The 19,911-nt window shown below is 38.0% G+C and overlaps 1 protein-coding gene across 1 annotated transcript in view; it reads right to left on the bottom strand.

Moving 5' to 3' along the window:
* The window catches only part of NELL2 (neural EGFL like 2), a 154,998-nt gene that overhangs the window by 51,457 nt on the left and 83,630 nt on the right, over positions 1-19,911 (bottom strand). Inside the window, exon 13 of the mRNA XM_042792589.1 lies at positions 18,567-18,692. Within this exon, the coding sequence (XP_042648523.1) occupies positions 18,567-18,692 (126 nt within the window). The remainder of the gene's footprint in view (positions 1-18,566; positions 18,693-19,911) is intronic.

The following is a 19,911-nucleotide window of genomic DNA, read 5'->3' as shown; positions in this document are numbered from 1 at the left end:
CCTAGGACACAACGTGAAAAGCCTAACACACGACTTGAATGTTGACTAGTCCACACTTCCTGTGGTATCTGCACACTGAGAAGTCCGTGCCAAGATCTCCTGGAACTCAGGGAAGACAAAGGTATTCTCAGTCTCAGTCACAACAGACAAGTTGATGAGTAAAATATATATTTCAAGGCAGGCCTAGTATTACTCCCTCCATCTTTCTCCACAGCTCTTCAGCAAATCATTTAAACATTCTTAAACCCACCTAAGTTTCATCTCCTTCAAAATGTGTGTTATAATTGTGATTTCCCATTTCATGGAACAAGACATTTTTGCAAAATACTCACATTCCTCTCGTGGAGTCTTCTATTGTAATATTAATCAGTATTACTTCATCTAACATCCTGTGAATTTTTACCCTTTTCAGACAGTTAGGGAGAGGAAATATATTGAAGAATATTTAGAATGACAGCTAAAAGTTAAAAAAGCTTCAATTTATCTCTATTTTCCTTCATATCTGCCATTTTCTATATTCCTTCTTGAACAGAAAACTTTAAGGAAAGGATTTTCGAAAGCACTTAGCATAGGTCTGTTTCCCCTAAAGGAAAACATGTAACTCCCACTGATTTTAATGGCAGGACTGTAATGCAAATGCAAAATGATTTTGAAAATCCCACCTTAAGAGATTTCAGTCTAGACATAAGGTCTGTGACCTTATCACCCACTTCTTTCTTGTCTTAATTCAAACTGATCTCTTAATATCTTGTCTCTTTTACCATCGACATTTTAAAATAAGGTTTCTATCTTTTAAAAGGTATTTCATCATATAGACTTTCTCCATAAATTCATCCTTTCTTTCTTTCTTTCTTTCTTTTTTTTTTTTTAATCTAGCCAGATGCATTATTTGTTCCTAGGTAAATCTTTTTAAATTCCAACTTGTATTGTGCACAAAACCTCCCAGGCACTTATGATAAACTGATGCTTTCAAAATCTTCTATTATGTTGTCAAAAGAGGCAATGATAGCAAATTCTACATCTATATTAGTGCTCCCTACTTTACTGTTAGTAGAATAGCCAGACTAGAGTTGTAAATATGCTATTCCAATTTCCTCAGCCAAGTGAAAAAATGTTTATTTTACTTATTCTCCTAATGCCAGCCCTTTTAATTTACTGTTTCCTTACTAGAAGGCTCCATGTTATACAAGTCTGCCACCAGCAACAGATACATGCTGGATATTTGGCCTCCATCCTACACATATTTCTGTCATACAAAGAAAGCAGGAATGTGGCTCTCCAACCACTTGCTGCCTGTTCTCATATTTCACTAGTAACAACTTACAGACCATCTACATAAGCAGAAGTCTCCAGAAAAACACCTCTGAACAACACTTTTTCAGCACAGAGTTACTAGAAGGATGGATATAAAAAGGGACAGGAGAAAGATGTCTCAGCAATCAAGTACTGGCCAAAGTTGGTTTGATTAAATATAGACGTACTCAAAGCTCTCTAGACATAGCTGGTGCCCATCTTCTATTTTTTGGGGATAGCACTGTGACCAGGGGTTTCCAACTCATTCCAGAGGCTCCTGGGAAAATCCCAGTTACAACATACTGCACTATTATCAAGGACAGTGCTTGTCAGGTAAAGAAAATGAGAGGCACCACAGTGATGGATGAAATGCTGCTGTTGCTTTGATCCTGCTCCTGTCTGCAGGAATCTGGAGCGGCTTACCTAACCATAAATATTAGGAAACAAATGGGGTTTCTGCCCTCTTATGCAGCAAGGATATTTCTTAATGCATGAGATGGTTACTCCTATTGCCCTGGCAGTACTGTGACACAGGCACTCAGATGACTTACTGGATAACAAGTAGGACAGTACTATTTTTGAAAACACAACTGTAGTGCTTGAGCTCTATGGGGAGAGGAGGCCTGCCTTCAGTGTTTCTCACCTGATTCTTTCTCTACTTGAAAGCAGGGACAAAGATATGCTTCAGTCATGACAAAGCAGAACAATATTGATGCTTTGCCCTTAGGTCAGCCTTGATACCATCTCTAGTGATGGTCCCAATTTTCACTAGGGCACATCCTCCCTGAGAGTTTATGGAGTCACACTAGAACAGCACAGCAAGTGTATCCTTCACAAAAACTGCACCTAAGCTGCCTTCCCTGGAAACAAAAGCACCCAAGGAGAATGGTACATCCAGTTCTTGCCACAGCGTAGTGTCAGGGAAGAGATAACACACACATGCAGCCTTGGAAGCCAGGAAGTGCTCCTGGCTTCTGCAGTTCACGCATAACCCTTGATGCCACGAGATAACCTCCAGAGCCATTTGCACTGCTTCTAACAAAAACCAGCACAGCATAGTAATGGAGATGCAATGAAACTAGCTTTCAGCTTCCTTCACTCTCATGCAATGGTTTGAATCTTGACACTGGTTAACTTACTTGTTTCACAGGTAGATTTTCTAGTCCACACCATGCTTTTGTTGTCACAGTTCAAAGGTTAGTGCCAATCAACTCTTCAAATAATTTTTTCTGTACTTACATATATGGATACATATGTGCATTTTATACTGATAAATAAATATTTGTATAAGCACATCTTAGCAAACTTTACGTATCTGAAAAATTCTGCCATCAAATTTGCTGTCTTAATTAAGAACACCATGAATTGCTCTAATAAGCAGAACCATACATTACATTAAGTGTTCAGTATTGTTCAGGTCTCAAATACTCAAAATACAAATTTAGAATCAAACCACAGACTTAAGGAAAAAGCAAACCTTGATCAGGTTTTCCTAGTACTAATACATTTTCCTCATATTACTGTAATCCCAGGATGACTACACCTTTGTAATTCTACTTCCTCTACATGTCTCCTCTTCAGAAATGTTAAGATTTAAGTTGAGATGCTGCGAAAAACTTTGGAGGTCTTCAAACTAAGATGAAGCCCACTCCATGGAAGCTGTACTAAGTGAATAAACACAGGGTATTCAAAGCAGATTGGAATATCCATTCAGGCTACCATCATCCACAATCTCTATTTACCTCCCAGACATTAAACTGATGTAGACAGAAGTTAAGTTGAATTTTAAATCCATGTCTACTTTCTAAAGAGCTAGAAACAAGGTAATAAATTCTTACCAAGAATGTGCATGCTCCAAACTTGTGAAAAACACAGGAAAAAAATTAAAAACAGATTACTCCTGATAGAGCCCCACCCTTCTAGAAGTCAACCCTCTTATCTTGAAAAGAATTGGCCATTTATGCCTGCTTTGAACAGTGTGAAACCTTTTTCTTCCTTTTTTTTTTTTTTTTTTTTTTCCACATGCACTGTCATTAAGAAATTCTACCACAAGTTTCCAAACCCTGAACATCAAAGTTAACACTGTGTGACAGCTGGTATGTTCCAAACTCATCACATTTACTGGTCTGTAACAGGGTAAATGACACAATTACCTGCTGTAATTACTGTTGCTGACAATATATTTTCCCTGGTGATTGATCTGTGTGACTCAGAGCTGCTTATCTTTGTCAGTCCAGTCCAAATCTCCATTTCCATGTGACTTGGACATTAACTTAGGAAGCATTTACAAATTAGTTCCAATATCTGCCAAGACAGATATTTGGGATAGTATAAATTCATCTTTTATTGCATGATTAAACCATCTACCACTCTAATATTATTTTGCATTAGGAAACAAGTATTCACAATGAAATTCTGTTCCCCATCTAAATCAAACGCACATTTCTTTTATTAATATATTGGAAGGGAAACACATTGAAACAGGTAAATAAAATGAAGGAATAAAATCCAAAGAAATAAGTACACTGACATTTTCACAAAATGCTTATTCCCAAACCAAAACATGAGGTAAAAAAAAGTGGTAAAGCATCAAGATACTTAATTTTCATTGACTTTTTGTGACAATTTTAAAGAACACCTACAGAAGACAGCAGTGACTTCTGATTTAGAGCAATGTGAGTTACAGGCCAATCAAGCTAGCTGACTGCAAGTGTTTCCTTGGAATACCTTTTACTTTTGAAATATAAAATAGATACAATTCCTTGCACCATTCCTCCTAAGAATACACTTAAGATTATGTGAAAAGATTGCAGCATTTAACGACAGTAAGAAACAGCTACAGTCTTTTTAAGAGGATTTGGAAGCCTGTCAGAAAGAAAAAATACTCCTACAAAAACTCCTACAGACCATTTATGGTAGAGCAGCCTCCTATTTTATTGCTAAGCTTGTTGACAGAGCTCCTGGTTCTCAAGAGAACCATTGAGATTTTCAAAGTTTTTTGTTATTTGGTGGGGAGGGCCTCAATTTTTGCACATCTGACTACATAAATTGAAAAGGAGATTGATTTCAAGAAAGTAAATTGATTAGCATTTCTGAAATAATTTCTGTTTTCAGTTTTCTAGTTCAGTCTTGAAGATGCCTCAAAACCACTAGTGTTTTCTTAAAACAAACAAACAAACGAAAAAAACCCAAACAAACAAACAAACAAAAAAAAAAGCCAACAAAAAAAATAACAGAGCAGTTCTGTATACTGAGTATGTCCTCAGGAAAAATATCAAGTATCTTTTATAGACACAGTACTTTCAGAAACACTGCCTCACAAAAAGTAACTTCACTAAGAAAAGTGAAATTTCAGCCAAGAACCTTAGAATTATGTTGTACAGGACCGCAGTGTGGACAGCACTGCTTCTCTTTGTATCAACGTGACTCTTCAATTTAATGATGATGATTTGGCCAGTCTTTCTTGGGGCATCAGCAGAACAAAACCCTAAGTACGGATTCCAATATTTTCTCAGTAAGTGGTATTTGTTCCTTCTTGTTGGCCCACTCTTTCTGACTGCTGTAGAGCAGTCCTGCCAATCACTCTATCTTCTCTATTCATTTAGATGAGCTGGCAAACACAGACAGAGCAAATTCAGGAACTGAAACTAGTTTTAGACAAAATTAGAAGAGCAGAAAAAGCATGAGTTTAGCTTCCACGCTATGCATTCATGCAGGACCAGCCACAGACTGGCTGCAGAATCATCAGCACATTTCAGTGTGAATCAGAAGTTACATGCTGAACTAAAAATATAAGCCTTTCTTTGGGATTACGCATAGGAACCCAGACATCGGATGAGCCAGTGAAGTGGATAAGCTCAATATGTTTACTTTGAACAACTATGCATTTCAGGGTAGTTTTCAGCATAATTCTACGTGCAAAGAAGGACCAGCAAGGATGTAACTTCTGATGTGGTTGAGGGGTCTATACCACAGGTAAGGCTCAAGCACATGACTGGTTTGTAACACAAAAGGCTACTTCTAAATTATTCTGGCTGTAGAAATGAATTTGTAATTTGAAGCAGCAGTTTGATGCAGAGAAGTACATATGGTTTGTAAGTCAAGAATCATCAGTCCAAAAGACTGACAAAAGGGAGTAATATCAATAAAGCTTTATATCAGAGACAAACCTAGGAAGGATTTGTCAATTAAGATGATAAATACTAAATTATAATGACTGACAGTATAAAACATGAGTTAAAGAAACAGTCTGCCATTTAGCACAAAGGAGGTTAATGTCTTATAAACATTTCATGAAAAACAAAGGACACTTCTAAGTTGTTTCAGGAGTCAATGATTACCAGACATGCCATGTGGCATGCAGTGGGAATCAAATTATAAAGAATTAGAAGTTTCCATGCTCACAGATTGTCTCCACAGAAATAATTCAAGGATTCCTATCTGTCTAAATGAGAAACTTCCATATTCATTCAAAGAAAAAACTTGAAGCTATAATATTAAAAGAGAAGGCTTCTGAAGCCCTGGACAAAATTAAAAATGTTACATCTCCTCTTACGAGTCTTGACAGACAGTTATCTTCCTCACCATCTGCCTTTTCTTATAACTGTGTTATCTTAAATTTGGAAATGTTTTTCAACAGTAGACTGCCAACAGACAGAAAGATTTTATATCCATATACTGCCAGCTGTATCCAGTACCCTTAAAACCTGGCTAATTTATATCATGGCCACAGTCACCTTGATTTTACTGTGAATGTGTAGAAAGCTGCTGACTTCAATGTAGCATGACCACATAACCTTAAATATCTCCACTGTTCATTTTTTTAAAACTGTCTTGCTTCATACAGTAGCTCCAGTCTCTCACTGACCTTGGCTGGAGTCCCTCGGAGAACAGGCTACGCTCTCCCGGCATGGGGCAATCACCAGCTGGCTCTGACATGATAGATGTGAGCTATCCAACTTCCTTCACTTCTGGCTCACTCAATGAGACAGCAGCAGATTCCCATCTCCTGAGCCAGAAAGATCCTTACAACTTCAAAGAAACTGTTCTCAAGGCTACCTACTGTGTTTCCTGATCTTTGCAGTCTATCTTTTACAGTCTGTGATCATCCACAGAAGGATGGTCCAGGGGAGGTCCAGCTGTGAAAGGATGTCATGTTGAGGTTAATTAATACCAGCCATCCTCTCACTATAATCATCCTAATTCCCACAATCCACAACTACCATCCAGTATTGGGATGAACAGATGAAGGAGTTTTGTCCAGACAATACCCCATGTACTATTCAGTCTCTTGTACTTAACCCCTTCTAAGGAAAAACTGCAGCTGTTCGGTTGCTGGTAATTCTGGGTGCAATTCAGTTCCAGATTAAGGTACCTAAATCCAGGTGTCTACATGTGCATTACTGGGCAGGATTCCACTGCATAAACACCTGCCTAGCTAACAAGTCACATCTGGCCTGGCACCTCACAGATATCTAAGACATCAGCAAAGGCTGTAACACGAGGCTCTACAGGAAGCTTGTAACAGCAGTTGGATAGCAAGTTAAGACACACCACACCATCTAAAAAGGCACTAGACCTACAACTGGGCAACCAGATCTCACTATAGATATCTAAGTTCCCATTTCAGTCAGTGTAACCTACAAAACTCAGGAAGTGTAAAACAGATACCTAACATGGGATTGAGTTGCCCACAGACAAGGGGCTCGAAGCCATGGAAAGAAGCAATCTACCCTGCTCACATCCAGCAGAACCCAAAAAGCACAAGACCTACAAGGTAGGTCTTGTGTCAGATCTGCTAATCCAATGATGGTGACTGCCTAGAACCTGTAAATAGACAACTGACTTGGGCCCAACTGAATCCTTGACCTCTGCTGATTACAATATGAGCTTAGATGAAGACATCTGCATTTGGGTACCTTAATTGCAAACTGAATTCCACCTCCTCTGTCAACTTCAGTAAAATTCTAACATGAAGAGTCAATGTAATTAGCTATAGAAATGAATAATTCATTCAGTGCTGTATGGTTTGTTAGATTGGCTATTTTTACAATAAACTCTGTTAATTTTGCTATATCCCAACATCTCTAATTTCCAATCATATTGTACTGACACAGCACATAACTGCATTGTAGAAGCTATCAAGGGATGTTGGGTGCTTGAAAGCTGCAGAGGGATTCAGAACACTGAAAAACGGAAGGCACAATGGATGTCTGCTGTAATACTGTGAGATAAATATTAAGCAATGTTAATATTTTAAAATATTGTCATTTCAGAATTTTTACATGAAAGAAAAATCTCACTCTTTTCTGAGTTACTGTTTCAAACTCAGTGTACCTCCTTTTATATATTGAAAAATTCCTCATCACACTAAGAATGTAAAACATACTCTTTGTAAAACAAAATAATCAATTCTGATGTCTGCTTCTGCAGAAAGACAGATTTTAAACAGTACGCAGCAACTGTACCAATGCATAAGAGTTAGACTTGCTTTTGATAGAATACCTTTTGCCATCCTCTATTCCTAAGGCCAATGGGGAATCCAGCTCTATAATGCATTGATAAATATAGATCTATAGATACACACACACGTATACCAAACACACCAAATATATATATACTTGGTAAAAGAATGCTTTCTGTAAAAGAATTAAGCATCCAATACTGAAGATTTGGGTGTTTGTCAAGGGAATAAATTTTCTGTTTAACAACTCAAATCATATTCTACCAAGGACCCTTTTAAAAATGTGTTGGATTTTGATCAGCTGAGAAATCAATCCTGCTAGAAGTGCCTAGCCAGATGAATGTTCTTATGTACTGTGTGAGTAACCAAGGAGGAAATGGGACCTAAAAAGGTCTAGGAATAAAAAAAAAGGTCTCATTCCAAGTTGAAACAGCCTCCAGACTAAGTTGTCAACGATAACCCGATTCAATCCAAATAAGGCATAAATGAGTTCCATTGTATAAGATATAGCAGATAGATAAAAATGACTTCTGTTGTTATCTTAGTAATGCAGTTGCATAGCAACAAGCTCAGTTTGAATGATCATTCTTTTATTAGCTTTGTGAACTATCTTACAGCTAGAAAGTGGATATTGGAGAAAATCTATGAAAGAGGATTGAGAGCTTCATGTAGGCTGACATACTATAAAGTAGAATGGAAACCGGGCCAAGTGATGGAAATCAGAATCAAATAGGTTTTGAGTTAAAAATGCTCTGTGCGTACAAGTTGACTTCTAGAGCGTATATTACTAAAAGCAACCCTGACAGTAGAGCTGGAGACCATCACCTCAGTGGAGTTTGGATTGCACTGTGTGATAATGCATGTGCATGCACATTACTTTTAATATAACTTGAGGAGGGGAGGAGTGTGGAGGGGATCACCAGAATCTGAGATGGAAAAGACAGATGGTTCATCTTGCCCACATCATTATAAATCCAGAACTGCATGTTTTCTCTGGTGGCTTGCAGACTAAAATATTTCCTTATTCAAGTCATAGTATGTCACTCCAGTGATGTTGCAACAAGCCCCTGTCAGTATGCTTGTTTATTGCTCTGTCCCTTGCACCATACTGCGCAATTATTCTGTCTTTAAGCACAGTCAACAAGCTCAGCTGTTGTACAAGCTGCAGAACTTGAATTCATCAATATAAGTCAAGGGAAATAAACAGGAAGAAATTAGCTTTTTTATTGTCATCGTGTCTCCCATTACTGTATTTTTAACTAACAATGCTGGTATACTATAAGCAGATGACTAATCTGAGGTCACAAACTTTTTTTTTTTAATTTCTTTGCAGCAGTCAAGGGTAAAGGGTATATAGCAGTGCTGAATAAAGTTGTATCTTGTGGCCATATTTAGTCACTTATTAAAATGTGGCCTCATTTACCAATGTATGAAGCACTATCCACTTTTATTATCTTCATGATGACTTGTGGATGCCTGAAAAACCAGGCCAATTTTATATGGTTAATTAACTGAGGGCAGTCATGCAGCTTTAAACACAAACTGGATGACTTCATTCAACTCTGGATTACATCAGCCTTGCATTATCTTTCCTCCATGAAAACCCAGACAGCTATACAGTTCTTAGAAGAGACTGGTGCAGGTGCTAAAACAGAGCCCACATTCCTTGCATGCAAGCCAGGTTTTATTCTTCATTTTAAATAAGGAGAGGAATTGCCTTTCAGTTCTCAGAACTCATTTGTGGGAACAGAAATGTACAGTTGGAACAAAAATAACTAGTAATACATTACATTGTAAAATACCCACACTTCACAGCTAGCTGGAATCCTACCAATGTACACTGGTGCAAACCCATTTCCCACCTCACATCAGAACCCATCAGTGAGCTTTTCCAGAATAACTGAAAGAAATGTATTGCAAGTCTGGAATTTTACATGGCCTGTTCCCTATGGATTAAAGATAGATTTCACCTTCAACATCCTCACAAGCAATTCAACAAAACTTTATCTCAAGTACCCCTGCCATTAAATATCATTTCTGCTGCACAGTATAGGAAAAAGAGGACATTTCTCAGACTGTTGATGTCCCAAACAACTGATGGATTTACAAGTTAAAAATAAACCGGTGAAATCTGCACAAAAGCCCACAGGCAGATGCACTTTTATGAACTTGAGTTTCTAGATGCCAAGAGGAATCATTCATCCAAAGTGTGTCAGAGTATTATGTTAATAAAAAAAAAACATGTGACAGGAGTATATTCCCCCCTCAAAAATAGCTGTATCTTGCAAGAAGCAGAAGGTAACAACTGTGGAGCCAGCAAAATCCCTGATAATATGGGGATCTGAATCATAAACAGTATATGAGCTATGATTTCAACAAAATTGCAGGTCCCTGTTACTGGCATTTCAAGTCCATCCAGATACCAGACTGGTGGTTCCCATAGTGGGGGCATCTGCACTCAGAGGATTAGGATGGGCTGCATTACCATTGCAAAGACATTGCCTCTGTTTCCTCATAAGCATCCTCAGAAGACTTGCATTCTAAACAAAGCATTAATGAAGAAAAAGGAGGCAGGACCCAACCTTTGGCTATTCACCATACCAAAAAACACATGTGAGTTTATTTCCTGGCTGATAGTGAAAACTGGGCACTGGCACATAAAGCAGATTTTTTTTTATCAGATGTACACAACTAATCCTGAGACCTAAAAAGATGGGGAGAGAAGAGAAAGAAACCTGTAAAGGTAACTTCAATTTCTACTGAGGACTTTAAGTATACTTTTAATGCTTCATGTTCAAAAGCAATGGAGGAAGTTTGGCAGTTCTAAAAGAAAAGAGTTTCACACTCTCTGGAGAAGATCATTAGACTGTCATCTCCTGACCCAGCACCAGCATGGAGATAGAAGTATTACAGAGATGTTTCTTTAAAATCCTTCTTCATACACACACACACATAAACACACTCTCAAAATTCCCACCATGTATCAAAGCTTAGCAAAATACCAAACCAACAGGTATCTTTCGTAAGTGGGTACATCACCAGTGGCATTAGCTGAAATCCAAGCAGATGGGGAGGTTGTTTATAAGCCACAACTGTCTACAAGAATGGAACCAAACAGGAGGGCCTATGAAGGACAGAAGTTTGGTTGCTGTGGGCAAAGCAAATGTAAAATAAATCACAATGATGTGGCCTGTTGGGAAACCAAAGTGAGAAAACATTAACGGCTGCATGGGAAAAAAAGCACAAAGATAGGTGAGAGAGTACCAGAGGCATGAGTGCTGAACAGGCTAAACATGACAATGTGTTTTCTATGCATTATTTTGAGGTGAATTTGCTTCAGTCATTCCACAGTATTATTAAACAGCAAAGAATATGGATCAGCCATGAAAAACTAATGTCAAAAAGTACTGGCCATTGAGCTGCAGTGGTGCAGGTCTTTCTCCTATGTTTTCCCCTTGAGCAATTATTAATTAGTATTATTGTTATAATAATTCCTACTTTTTGCACATTCATCATCATCATGCAGCTAAATGTGTAGTTTTCTCCTTAAATCTTTCCCATACGTCAAGTCAATCTCTCCAGACCCTGAATTATTTTAATGTTGGTCTTGGAATTTCTTCCAATTTGCAACAGATTTGTGATTTAATTTAATTTGCAAAATATGCAGAGCTACCAATATTCCAAAGAATCTACATTTCAGGTGTCACTCAACTTGTTACCACCATGCTTCCTGGTAATTTGTGTGGAAACAATTATTAGACTACAGTTTACTGTGAGAGGCTATTGCAGAAAAAAATTAAATGCTGCTGAATGCATTGATACCATTTTTGGAAAAATGTCAGAAAAATCTCTGAGATTCCTAAAGACTTAGACAGGCTGGGGAAGAGGAGGACGGAAGACTAGCAAGGTCTAGCTGGATACATCTAGTTCAAGCCCAATGAGTTCAACACATCTTTCATTGCTTTGAGTAGGCCTTGCATATGGCCAAGTGAAGCAGCTCAAAGACCAAAGCCCTTCATCTATTCCACTCAGTCATTTAATTTCTAAATAAGTACTTTGTTCCTTCCATCTATTTAGACTCTGAAGAACAAACCCTGCAAATGCTCCCACCACAGTCATGGTATGTTATATAAAAATCCTTCCCAATTTTCTTTAGCAGAAAACAAACCCTGGAGCACAAACATGATGGTACCAGGCTGTAATGCACAAAAACAGCATCACAGCCTTACAATCTCCACCTATTTTGCCATCTCCTTTGGTTTCTAAGCAATTTCTTTCTAGAAGCAAGCTATAGCAAAAAAAAATAGCATGACCTGGCTTAAGTGAAAATGAAAAGGAAAGACAAAATTGTCTGGAATGGATTTTGCAAAATGGTTATTAAAAAAAAGTTCAAGGTTGGCATGCTTTTAAAGCACATACATGAGTGCCTAGCTCTGCACACGGGAGTGGCCTCACACAGCTCAGCGCTGCTGCAGGGATGGACATGGCTGCTCACACGGCTGGACCATGCTTGGAAGAAGTAGGCCACAATTTGTAACATACCTGCTACGCTTTTAAAAATTAATCAGTTAAAAATTCACATGTATTTCCTGCTGAAGTACAGCACAGTTGTAAAAATCTCACTGCTGACAGGGCACAAAGTTGCAGAATACTCACTTTGCTCAAAAAAAAAAAAAAAAAAAAAAAAAACAACCCCAAAACATGTAGTAGATAATTTACTAAACCCCACAGATGACAGCACGTACAAACATCAATTCAAAGAGTCTGGCTTATATACTAACACGGTCCATACTTCGTATGTCCCTTTTACATTCAGTCATTTACTGTCTTACCCAGACCACATGTACAGGGAGAGTCAACTGAAGATACCGTCCTAGGGTACCCATGGAGAGCCCCAGCACCCCCCTCTCCAGTAGCACCAAGTGTGAAACACAAAACAGCTCCCAGGGAGGAATTATCTGGGAGGGTAAACATCAGCTGTGTTACCTTCCCAGCATCAACCTGGGAACTCCCACCCGTAAGAGAGACTGATCACACCACCAGCACTTCCATCAGTCACTTGCCCCTTTCATGCTGACTGGAAACAAAAAAAATAAGAGAAGGTGGCCCATGAGATTGCATAGAAACAGAGCCTTAAACATCATCGGGGCCTCGGAAAATCCATGGCTTCTGCAGGCAATGGCATGCATCTTCCTGCACCTTAATATGATCTAGGGAGGATGCACTAGATCTCACAGGGTCTCCTTTCTTCAGTTCCATTTTTGATGAGTTACTTAGATAGGTGAGTTGTCCCAAGGCAGGATACTAAAGACATCTGTTCAGACTAGAAGTGATTAACCATCCACTGTGGCTGGTCACAACTCCTCACTGTTAAGAACGAAGTGTGAAAAAGAGAGAGCTCTCATCTCTCATTTCCTAACTTCTCCCTTTTCAAATTCAAATTCAAATGAAAAGGTGCAGGAATGGATATGTATTGCACTTTTCAGAGCACTGCTACCAGCTGCAGTTTACACAGCAGCCTAAAAGACTGGAGGTGACACTGGCTGCATCCTTGTTTCTAGAAGGAAACCTTTCTTTTTTCCAGCCAAGAAAATGGCCCATGTATTTTTGTAATCCCAGGCAGGGTAAGAATGCGTTACTATTCCAGAAAAATAATAAGGCATTTAGGTTTAATCATATCTAACAGCGATGGTGCAACATACTGCTACAAATATAAAACTACCCCAGCAGAGACTCGTGCCATTTCCTGCCTTCCTTCCCCCAGCACATCACCATTACATTTCAGGTTCTGTGAAGCAAAGTGGAAAGGGAATGAGACGATACCAATGTAGGGAAAGTACGGTACCCCAGGGCATATTTTTTATGCCTTTAATTTGCAGTTTGTGCACCCATTTGGCATATGGGTGCAGCTTAGGACTCATCTCCCTTTCTCATAGCTATGATTTATTTCTGAACATAAACTCAGTCACGAACAACAGATTTCTGTGTAAATATGGTTGTGACTAACTCAATCTAACCCTGCGAATCTTGCTTCCAAGATGAATACAAATAACAAAATCTGAAATTGATGTCTTCATTACATCCTTTGTTGTGAAAATCAAAATGTAATTCAGATCTATTGTAAAACTAGCAATAGACATGCCAGGAAGAAAGAGATTGGAGCTGTTCTGGAAGCAGCTATATGCTATCTAAATCAGTCTTTTGTGCCCAGGACTCTGACAGAGGTAGATAGCACAGATTTCTTTTCAAATGTCGCATACAGGAGAAAACCCTTTCAATGTCACTGATTTTATGTCTCTTCTATTTTGATCAATGACTGCTAAATTATATATGTGTGCATAGAATGGAACAATAAGGCATTTTACGTTAGTCTGCCAGCAAGTTGTGTGGACATCACTCACATCATAACCTGCCTAATCAAGGTTCAGGTATAATTTTTCAACATCTCCTTCCTGTGCTTCAGCTGTCCTGTGCAAACAATGACATATTAATGCCAAGCTACAGAACATTTTCCTCCTGCTTAGTAACATTCCCAAGGATTTGCTACCCGAGCTTCTGGTCCATCTTACAGTAAGCCGGCTATTTTATGCACAGCTATTGTTCCATAAGTGGATTCAATTACACAGCATTACAAGGAACAGTGCAACCTGAAATACATTTTAAAAGTTTAACATTTAGTATCACACAGGGTTAGTTGTCACTTGTTTGCCCTATTCTTGTTATTCCTGAACTGGATTAAAAATCTGCCTTCTCTTCAGTTTCATTGATATTTCAGCCAGCAAGCTAAACCCAGAATTGTCAATGAGGCAAACAGAGACTTGCCAAGAACTTTAAATTTTGCAGAAGGCAAGCGGATTGAATGACTAAATTTGAGAGATTTGAACAGAATTGCCTACTATACAACCACACCAATGTAAGTCCTGGAGCCTTCAGTAGTTTTTGTAGTATGCTTGCAGTTCCAAGGTGCCCCTAAAATACTCAGGACTGCCTTTACACACAAGAGATGTCTGTATGAGGCTTCTGCAGCATGGCTCTCACGAGTAGTTGGCAAGAGGAATCTTTATAGTGCCCTTCTGCAGTAGATGAGAACTGGTGCTATCAAAGCTGATGCTTCCAGCTATCTTGAGGAAAATAGAAAAGAGCAATGCAGAAATTATGTCCTACAATACCCTCTTTTCACATTGATTACATAAAACAGACACTATCCAGTAGTATGAATGTAAACATATTTTGCATATCAGTGTCTGAATTGGTTTTAAAATACCATTTCTTTTACAGACATCTTTCCCACTTTTCATTTTTGCCAGATGTAAACACTAGGTTTTTGTACAAACTATGGAATATATCAACTATTCTGTGCAGCTTCTACAATAAATATAATTATTAGAACAAAAAAGAAATATGGAAAACCCAGAAAATTCTGTTAAGGACAGTGCACAGCCTTACTTTCACAGATATGCCAAGTTAAACAGCATATTCTTCACAAAACCTTTCAAAAGTATCTCCTCAATTTGCAGAGCTCTGTCTCTTTGGTCTATCATGATTGCTTTCCTCCTTACTGTTGTGCCTTTCTGCCAGATAAAAAGGCTTGGTTTATGCCCTTGACTTCAGTAACTAGCACTGTCATGACAAGAAAATTGAGCTTAACCAAAATAATTCCTAGCTGCAGTGAATGGACCAAGAGCTTGTGATGCACAGTGAGGAGTGCTGGGCTCAGATAAGTTGGTATCTAGATTCTCAAAGTGCAAAGATTTCTAATTGCTGCTTTCTACAATCATAAAAGGCAAATTAAATTGGTGGACTTAAACAGAGCAAATGCAAGGTTGGCTGAGACAGGCTGAGCTCCCTAACACACTTTGCCTTGATTCTCTAAACAAAATATATTTGGAAAATACCTTTCCTTTTCAAGTCCTACAAATCATTTGTTTAGCTGAATGTCATTAAGGTACAACCTAAATTAAAAACAAACAAAAAAAATATAATAAAGGGAAGTATAATGAGTTTTTCTTCTAAACTACTTGCTTTAAAATACCACAGTATGTTGTAAGAAAAAATCATGCTTATGAAAAGTCAGCTATACCCAAGCATAACAGCCTAGACTAAACCTGTTGGTCTGTCTGCAGGACAGCAAAGTACTGTCATTAGCATCATAAACTCCTTCCCACTGTTATTTTGCACTGATTTATTAACATACACATCTCTCAGCAATGTCCTGTAAACATGGTCAGTGTTTCTACTACACCGAGCTTTTACTGGTTCTTAGAACAGAGCAAGTTTCTTTGAGAGACAATGCTAAGCAATCTAGTAGCTTAAAACTTCCATAGACTCCATGCTAAAGTCAGAGTAACATACCCCCCCTACTTGTGTTCAGTTTATTTCTTCAATTTATTTCTGGGCAAATAGGTAGTCATGGAAGTCTCTGAAATCAGAAGCTTTAATAGATGGCAAAACCAGCAAAGATCAAAGAATATGCTGAGGGGTAAAAAACCTATAGCAGTCTCATGTACAAAAATATACACTTGCCACCTGCTTTAATACAGTGCTATAATGTAAATGTTTTCAATGTCATTCATATAAACTAAACAAGCACAAAATGCCATTTACTGATCAAAGCATGTGACTTTAAATGTATCCTGTGTTTCTTTCAGTTTTTGAAACATAATTAATCTTTCACTCACTAGTTGTTTGGTGGAAGTGTCATGCAAGAGTCTCATAAGTCTACATATTCCAGTAACTGACCAGTGCCTCCACTGGACGTGCTCACACTAGTTGTGGAACCAGAAAAAAAAAGCGCAATTATTTTGTGATATATACACTTAATGATGTTAGGTTGTCATACAAGGAAATTCTACCACCCAACAGGCACTGAGTACTTGTGGTTTTCTCTCCAAATCCAAAATTCAGTATAATTTTAGCTCCAGAAAAACTCCAGGTCCCAAATGACAGCAAGTGTCATCACTCAGACATATAGAAAGTCACTGCGTGACTTACAGTTCATCTGGTCTCCTAGTGAGTCTTAAGATATGAAATTTTACAAACTATTTCACCTACATTGCTTCCTTTTCCATTAAGTTTTCCTGGATTGATCAAGGGAAAGGTGGAAAATAAATAATTAATTTTGTCACTCATCAGGCTGATTTCACAGGAAACTACTATTTATAAATGTGGAGACAAACTTAGTTTGGAATGCAAGATCTGTAATGGATTTCCAGCAAACTTTACACTGCTTTGACTGCCCAGAGCTCTTGAACTATACTGAATTTCACAACAGTGCATTTCAGCAAATATAAGAAACGCAATGTGCGGAATACCAAGAAATATAGTCATTATATTCATAGGCACTGAATGCTCCTGTGAAGATGTTTTCAATAGTTTACCATTTGCAGAGTTCAATCAGAACAGCAAGTTAAGGGAAGCAAAGCAGAAAAAGTATCACAGTGATTTAGATGAAGTCAGTCCTAAAATAATCCAAACATTCACACTAGGTAGGCAGTGAAACAATTGCTTTACTCAGCTGAAAGTGTGGGAAACATAAGAGAATGATCAGAAACATACTAGTTGCTTCAGAAGGGACCTGCTGCAAGCAGCCTATAACTTGGTCCTTCAAGAACTGGGCTCACAGAAGTAAAATAGTGCTTGCCAGTGTATATGAGAGCAATGTCAAGTACATGTAAGACAGTGTGCACAAAAATCACACGTATGTGGTTCCAAATCCATGTGCTATGCATGCTTAGGCAAGCAAATTATGGAAGTTTCTAAAGAAACTGTTTCTGTACCAAGACGTAACATTGATGTTCAAAAATGCCAAGACATAATGGACAGAATTAAATAAATTTAGAAATTAATTTCACAGTGATGTCTCCACATTCTGAATAGTCTCATCCATTTATAGCCAGCTTTACTATTAGATAATATGAACTGCAAGGAAGTTTTACTTAACAAATATATCTTCTTATAGAAAGAGCTAATGTGTTCCCCTGTGCACACAAAATAGTGGTACTATTTTGTTCACACATGTTTTCCTTCACTGAGAGAATGTGCCACATCTTTGAATCATATTTGCTTTATCTGTCTAGCAGGAAAAAATATATTCCTCCCAGGAACACTTACAGTCAGCCTAGCTCTGATGAGGAAGGCTGTTTTAAATGCTCAGTGTTCATTCCATAGCCCTAAAGTACCTTGCAATAAAAGACAACTAGAAGACAGAAAGTCAGTATGAACCCAACTCCTCCTCTAGAGCATCCACTGACAGTAGAGCAAAACGAAAGATACAGAGGTAAGACCAACCATGTTGTCCAGCGGCTCAAAGCAGGCAGAGCTCCTGCCCTCTGAACTCAGGATTCAGCTGGGAAACCTCCCTGGTGCAGGAGAATTCAAAATGAGGGAACAGCCACTTCTAATATGCAGCAGATTTTACTCCATCAAAAGTTTGCAGAAGAGCCATTATACTCCAAGTAAGGTTGTACTGGTATGCCACATGGAAACTGAGAAACCCATAGAACTATTTCTGTTCTCTTATTTTCCCCTTCAGGCTCCTCCCTTCACCTTTTTGATCAGCTCCCAAAACCATGCAGACCTATGAGACAATCCAGACTGCTTTACAATTTCAGGCAAATGATATAACACGCACACAATCTGTAAAATGCATTAGCTTTTCTGCACTGTATCCTTGTAATTATTTTGGTGCTTATTCTGTTTAACATTTCATATAAATGTTCTGTGACTCTAACAAAGATTAACTTTAGAAGAATATCAGTGCTCCTAAACATCATCATCCTGTTATCCCCTTTCAGAAATATACAGCTCTTACCTGTACATGAATAATCATCAATGCGTATATATCCTGTTTTGCAGATGCACATAAAGGATCCTGGTGTATTTACACACATGGTATTCTCACGACAGTAGTGCCGTCCTTCAGCACACTCATCGATATCTGTGAATAAAGCAGAGGAACACGAGTCAAATTCAGTGGCATTTGTTGCAGTCTCAGTACACTGCTATTCACTCCCATCAGTAGTAGGTTAGACTAAAACATTACTTGAATAGCAATGCATTTTGGAAATATTTTTTGGCTTTCTCCTGTAAAAAAGCACTTGAAGTGTTCAAACAAGAGAAGCAGCATGAACTTTCTCTGAATAGCTGCTAGTGGAGTTATAAAGAAGATTACATTGGTTTACATCTTTCCTTTGGAAGTGTCTATGGTGTTATTCCTATGATTTAAATAAAAAACAAACAAAAAAATAGAGGTCCCAAACAGCAGACCAACTGCCTCAGCACTGAAATTTCATCCATCACTGTACCTGTATCATCACTGCAGTCATCAGTAGACAAACATACTACTATATGCATATCATATGCCTTTGATCTAATAGGCGTTGTTGTTTGGGAAGAAATTGTCAAAAACATGGTAAGATTTGAAAAGAAACCTGAACTTATAAGTTTCTTTTAGAACTATAAAGTAGCCAATTGGTAATTTTAATGTATATAAACACATATATGTATACATATCTACATATATATATATAGATAGATACATATACACGCACCGTATCTGAAAGGAACCTGAAAGAGTCAGACTTATATAAAGACCTGCTCTGACAGAAAAAATTACAACTTGATAAAATACTTGTTGGGGTGGAATACCTGCTGCAGTATAAAGTCCTAGAGCAAATTCCAGACATAAATCACTGTAGGTATGGACTTCAAAACCTGATTGGTTTTGGTACTCCCTTGGGCTGCAAAATTAGATGTATTTATTATAGCAGCTTATATTTCGATGGTAAGACAGAAAAAGCACCACAAATAACAAAAAAAAAACCCTTCTGTATACTATTATTATGCCACAAAGAAGAAAAGCTATATTAATGTGGAAGTGCTTAGCAGCACGCTGTTCCTATAATACAAATGATAAAGACAGCATTGATGAGATGGCTCTGTACATCTAGTTACATTATCATTCAATGTGCCACTGAACCTTGCTACAAAAGTATGTTAGAAATCAAAAGGGTAGATTGTTGGCTCGATTTTTTTCCTGCTCGTCAGTCTTGATTTCCATCCTGTTTTCAATGATGTTTACAGCTTTCAGAGTTGGAAATAAAAACTCTGGATGGAAAACAGAGTTGCGTTCCAGAGTCTGATGATAGTCCAAAACA

This window comes from Tyto alba, unplaced genomic scaffold, assembly GCF_018691265.1.
Source record: "Tyto alba isolate M040663 unplaced genomic scaffold, T.alba_DEE_v4.0 Super-Scaffold_2, whole genome shotgun sequence".
Lineage (NCBI taxonomy): Eukaryota > Metazoa > Chordata > Aves > Strigiformes > Tytonidae > Tyto > Tyto alba.
The sequence above is the reverse complement of the archived record's forward strand: the minus strand, read 5'-3'. Positions and strand labels throughout refer to the sequence as shown.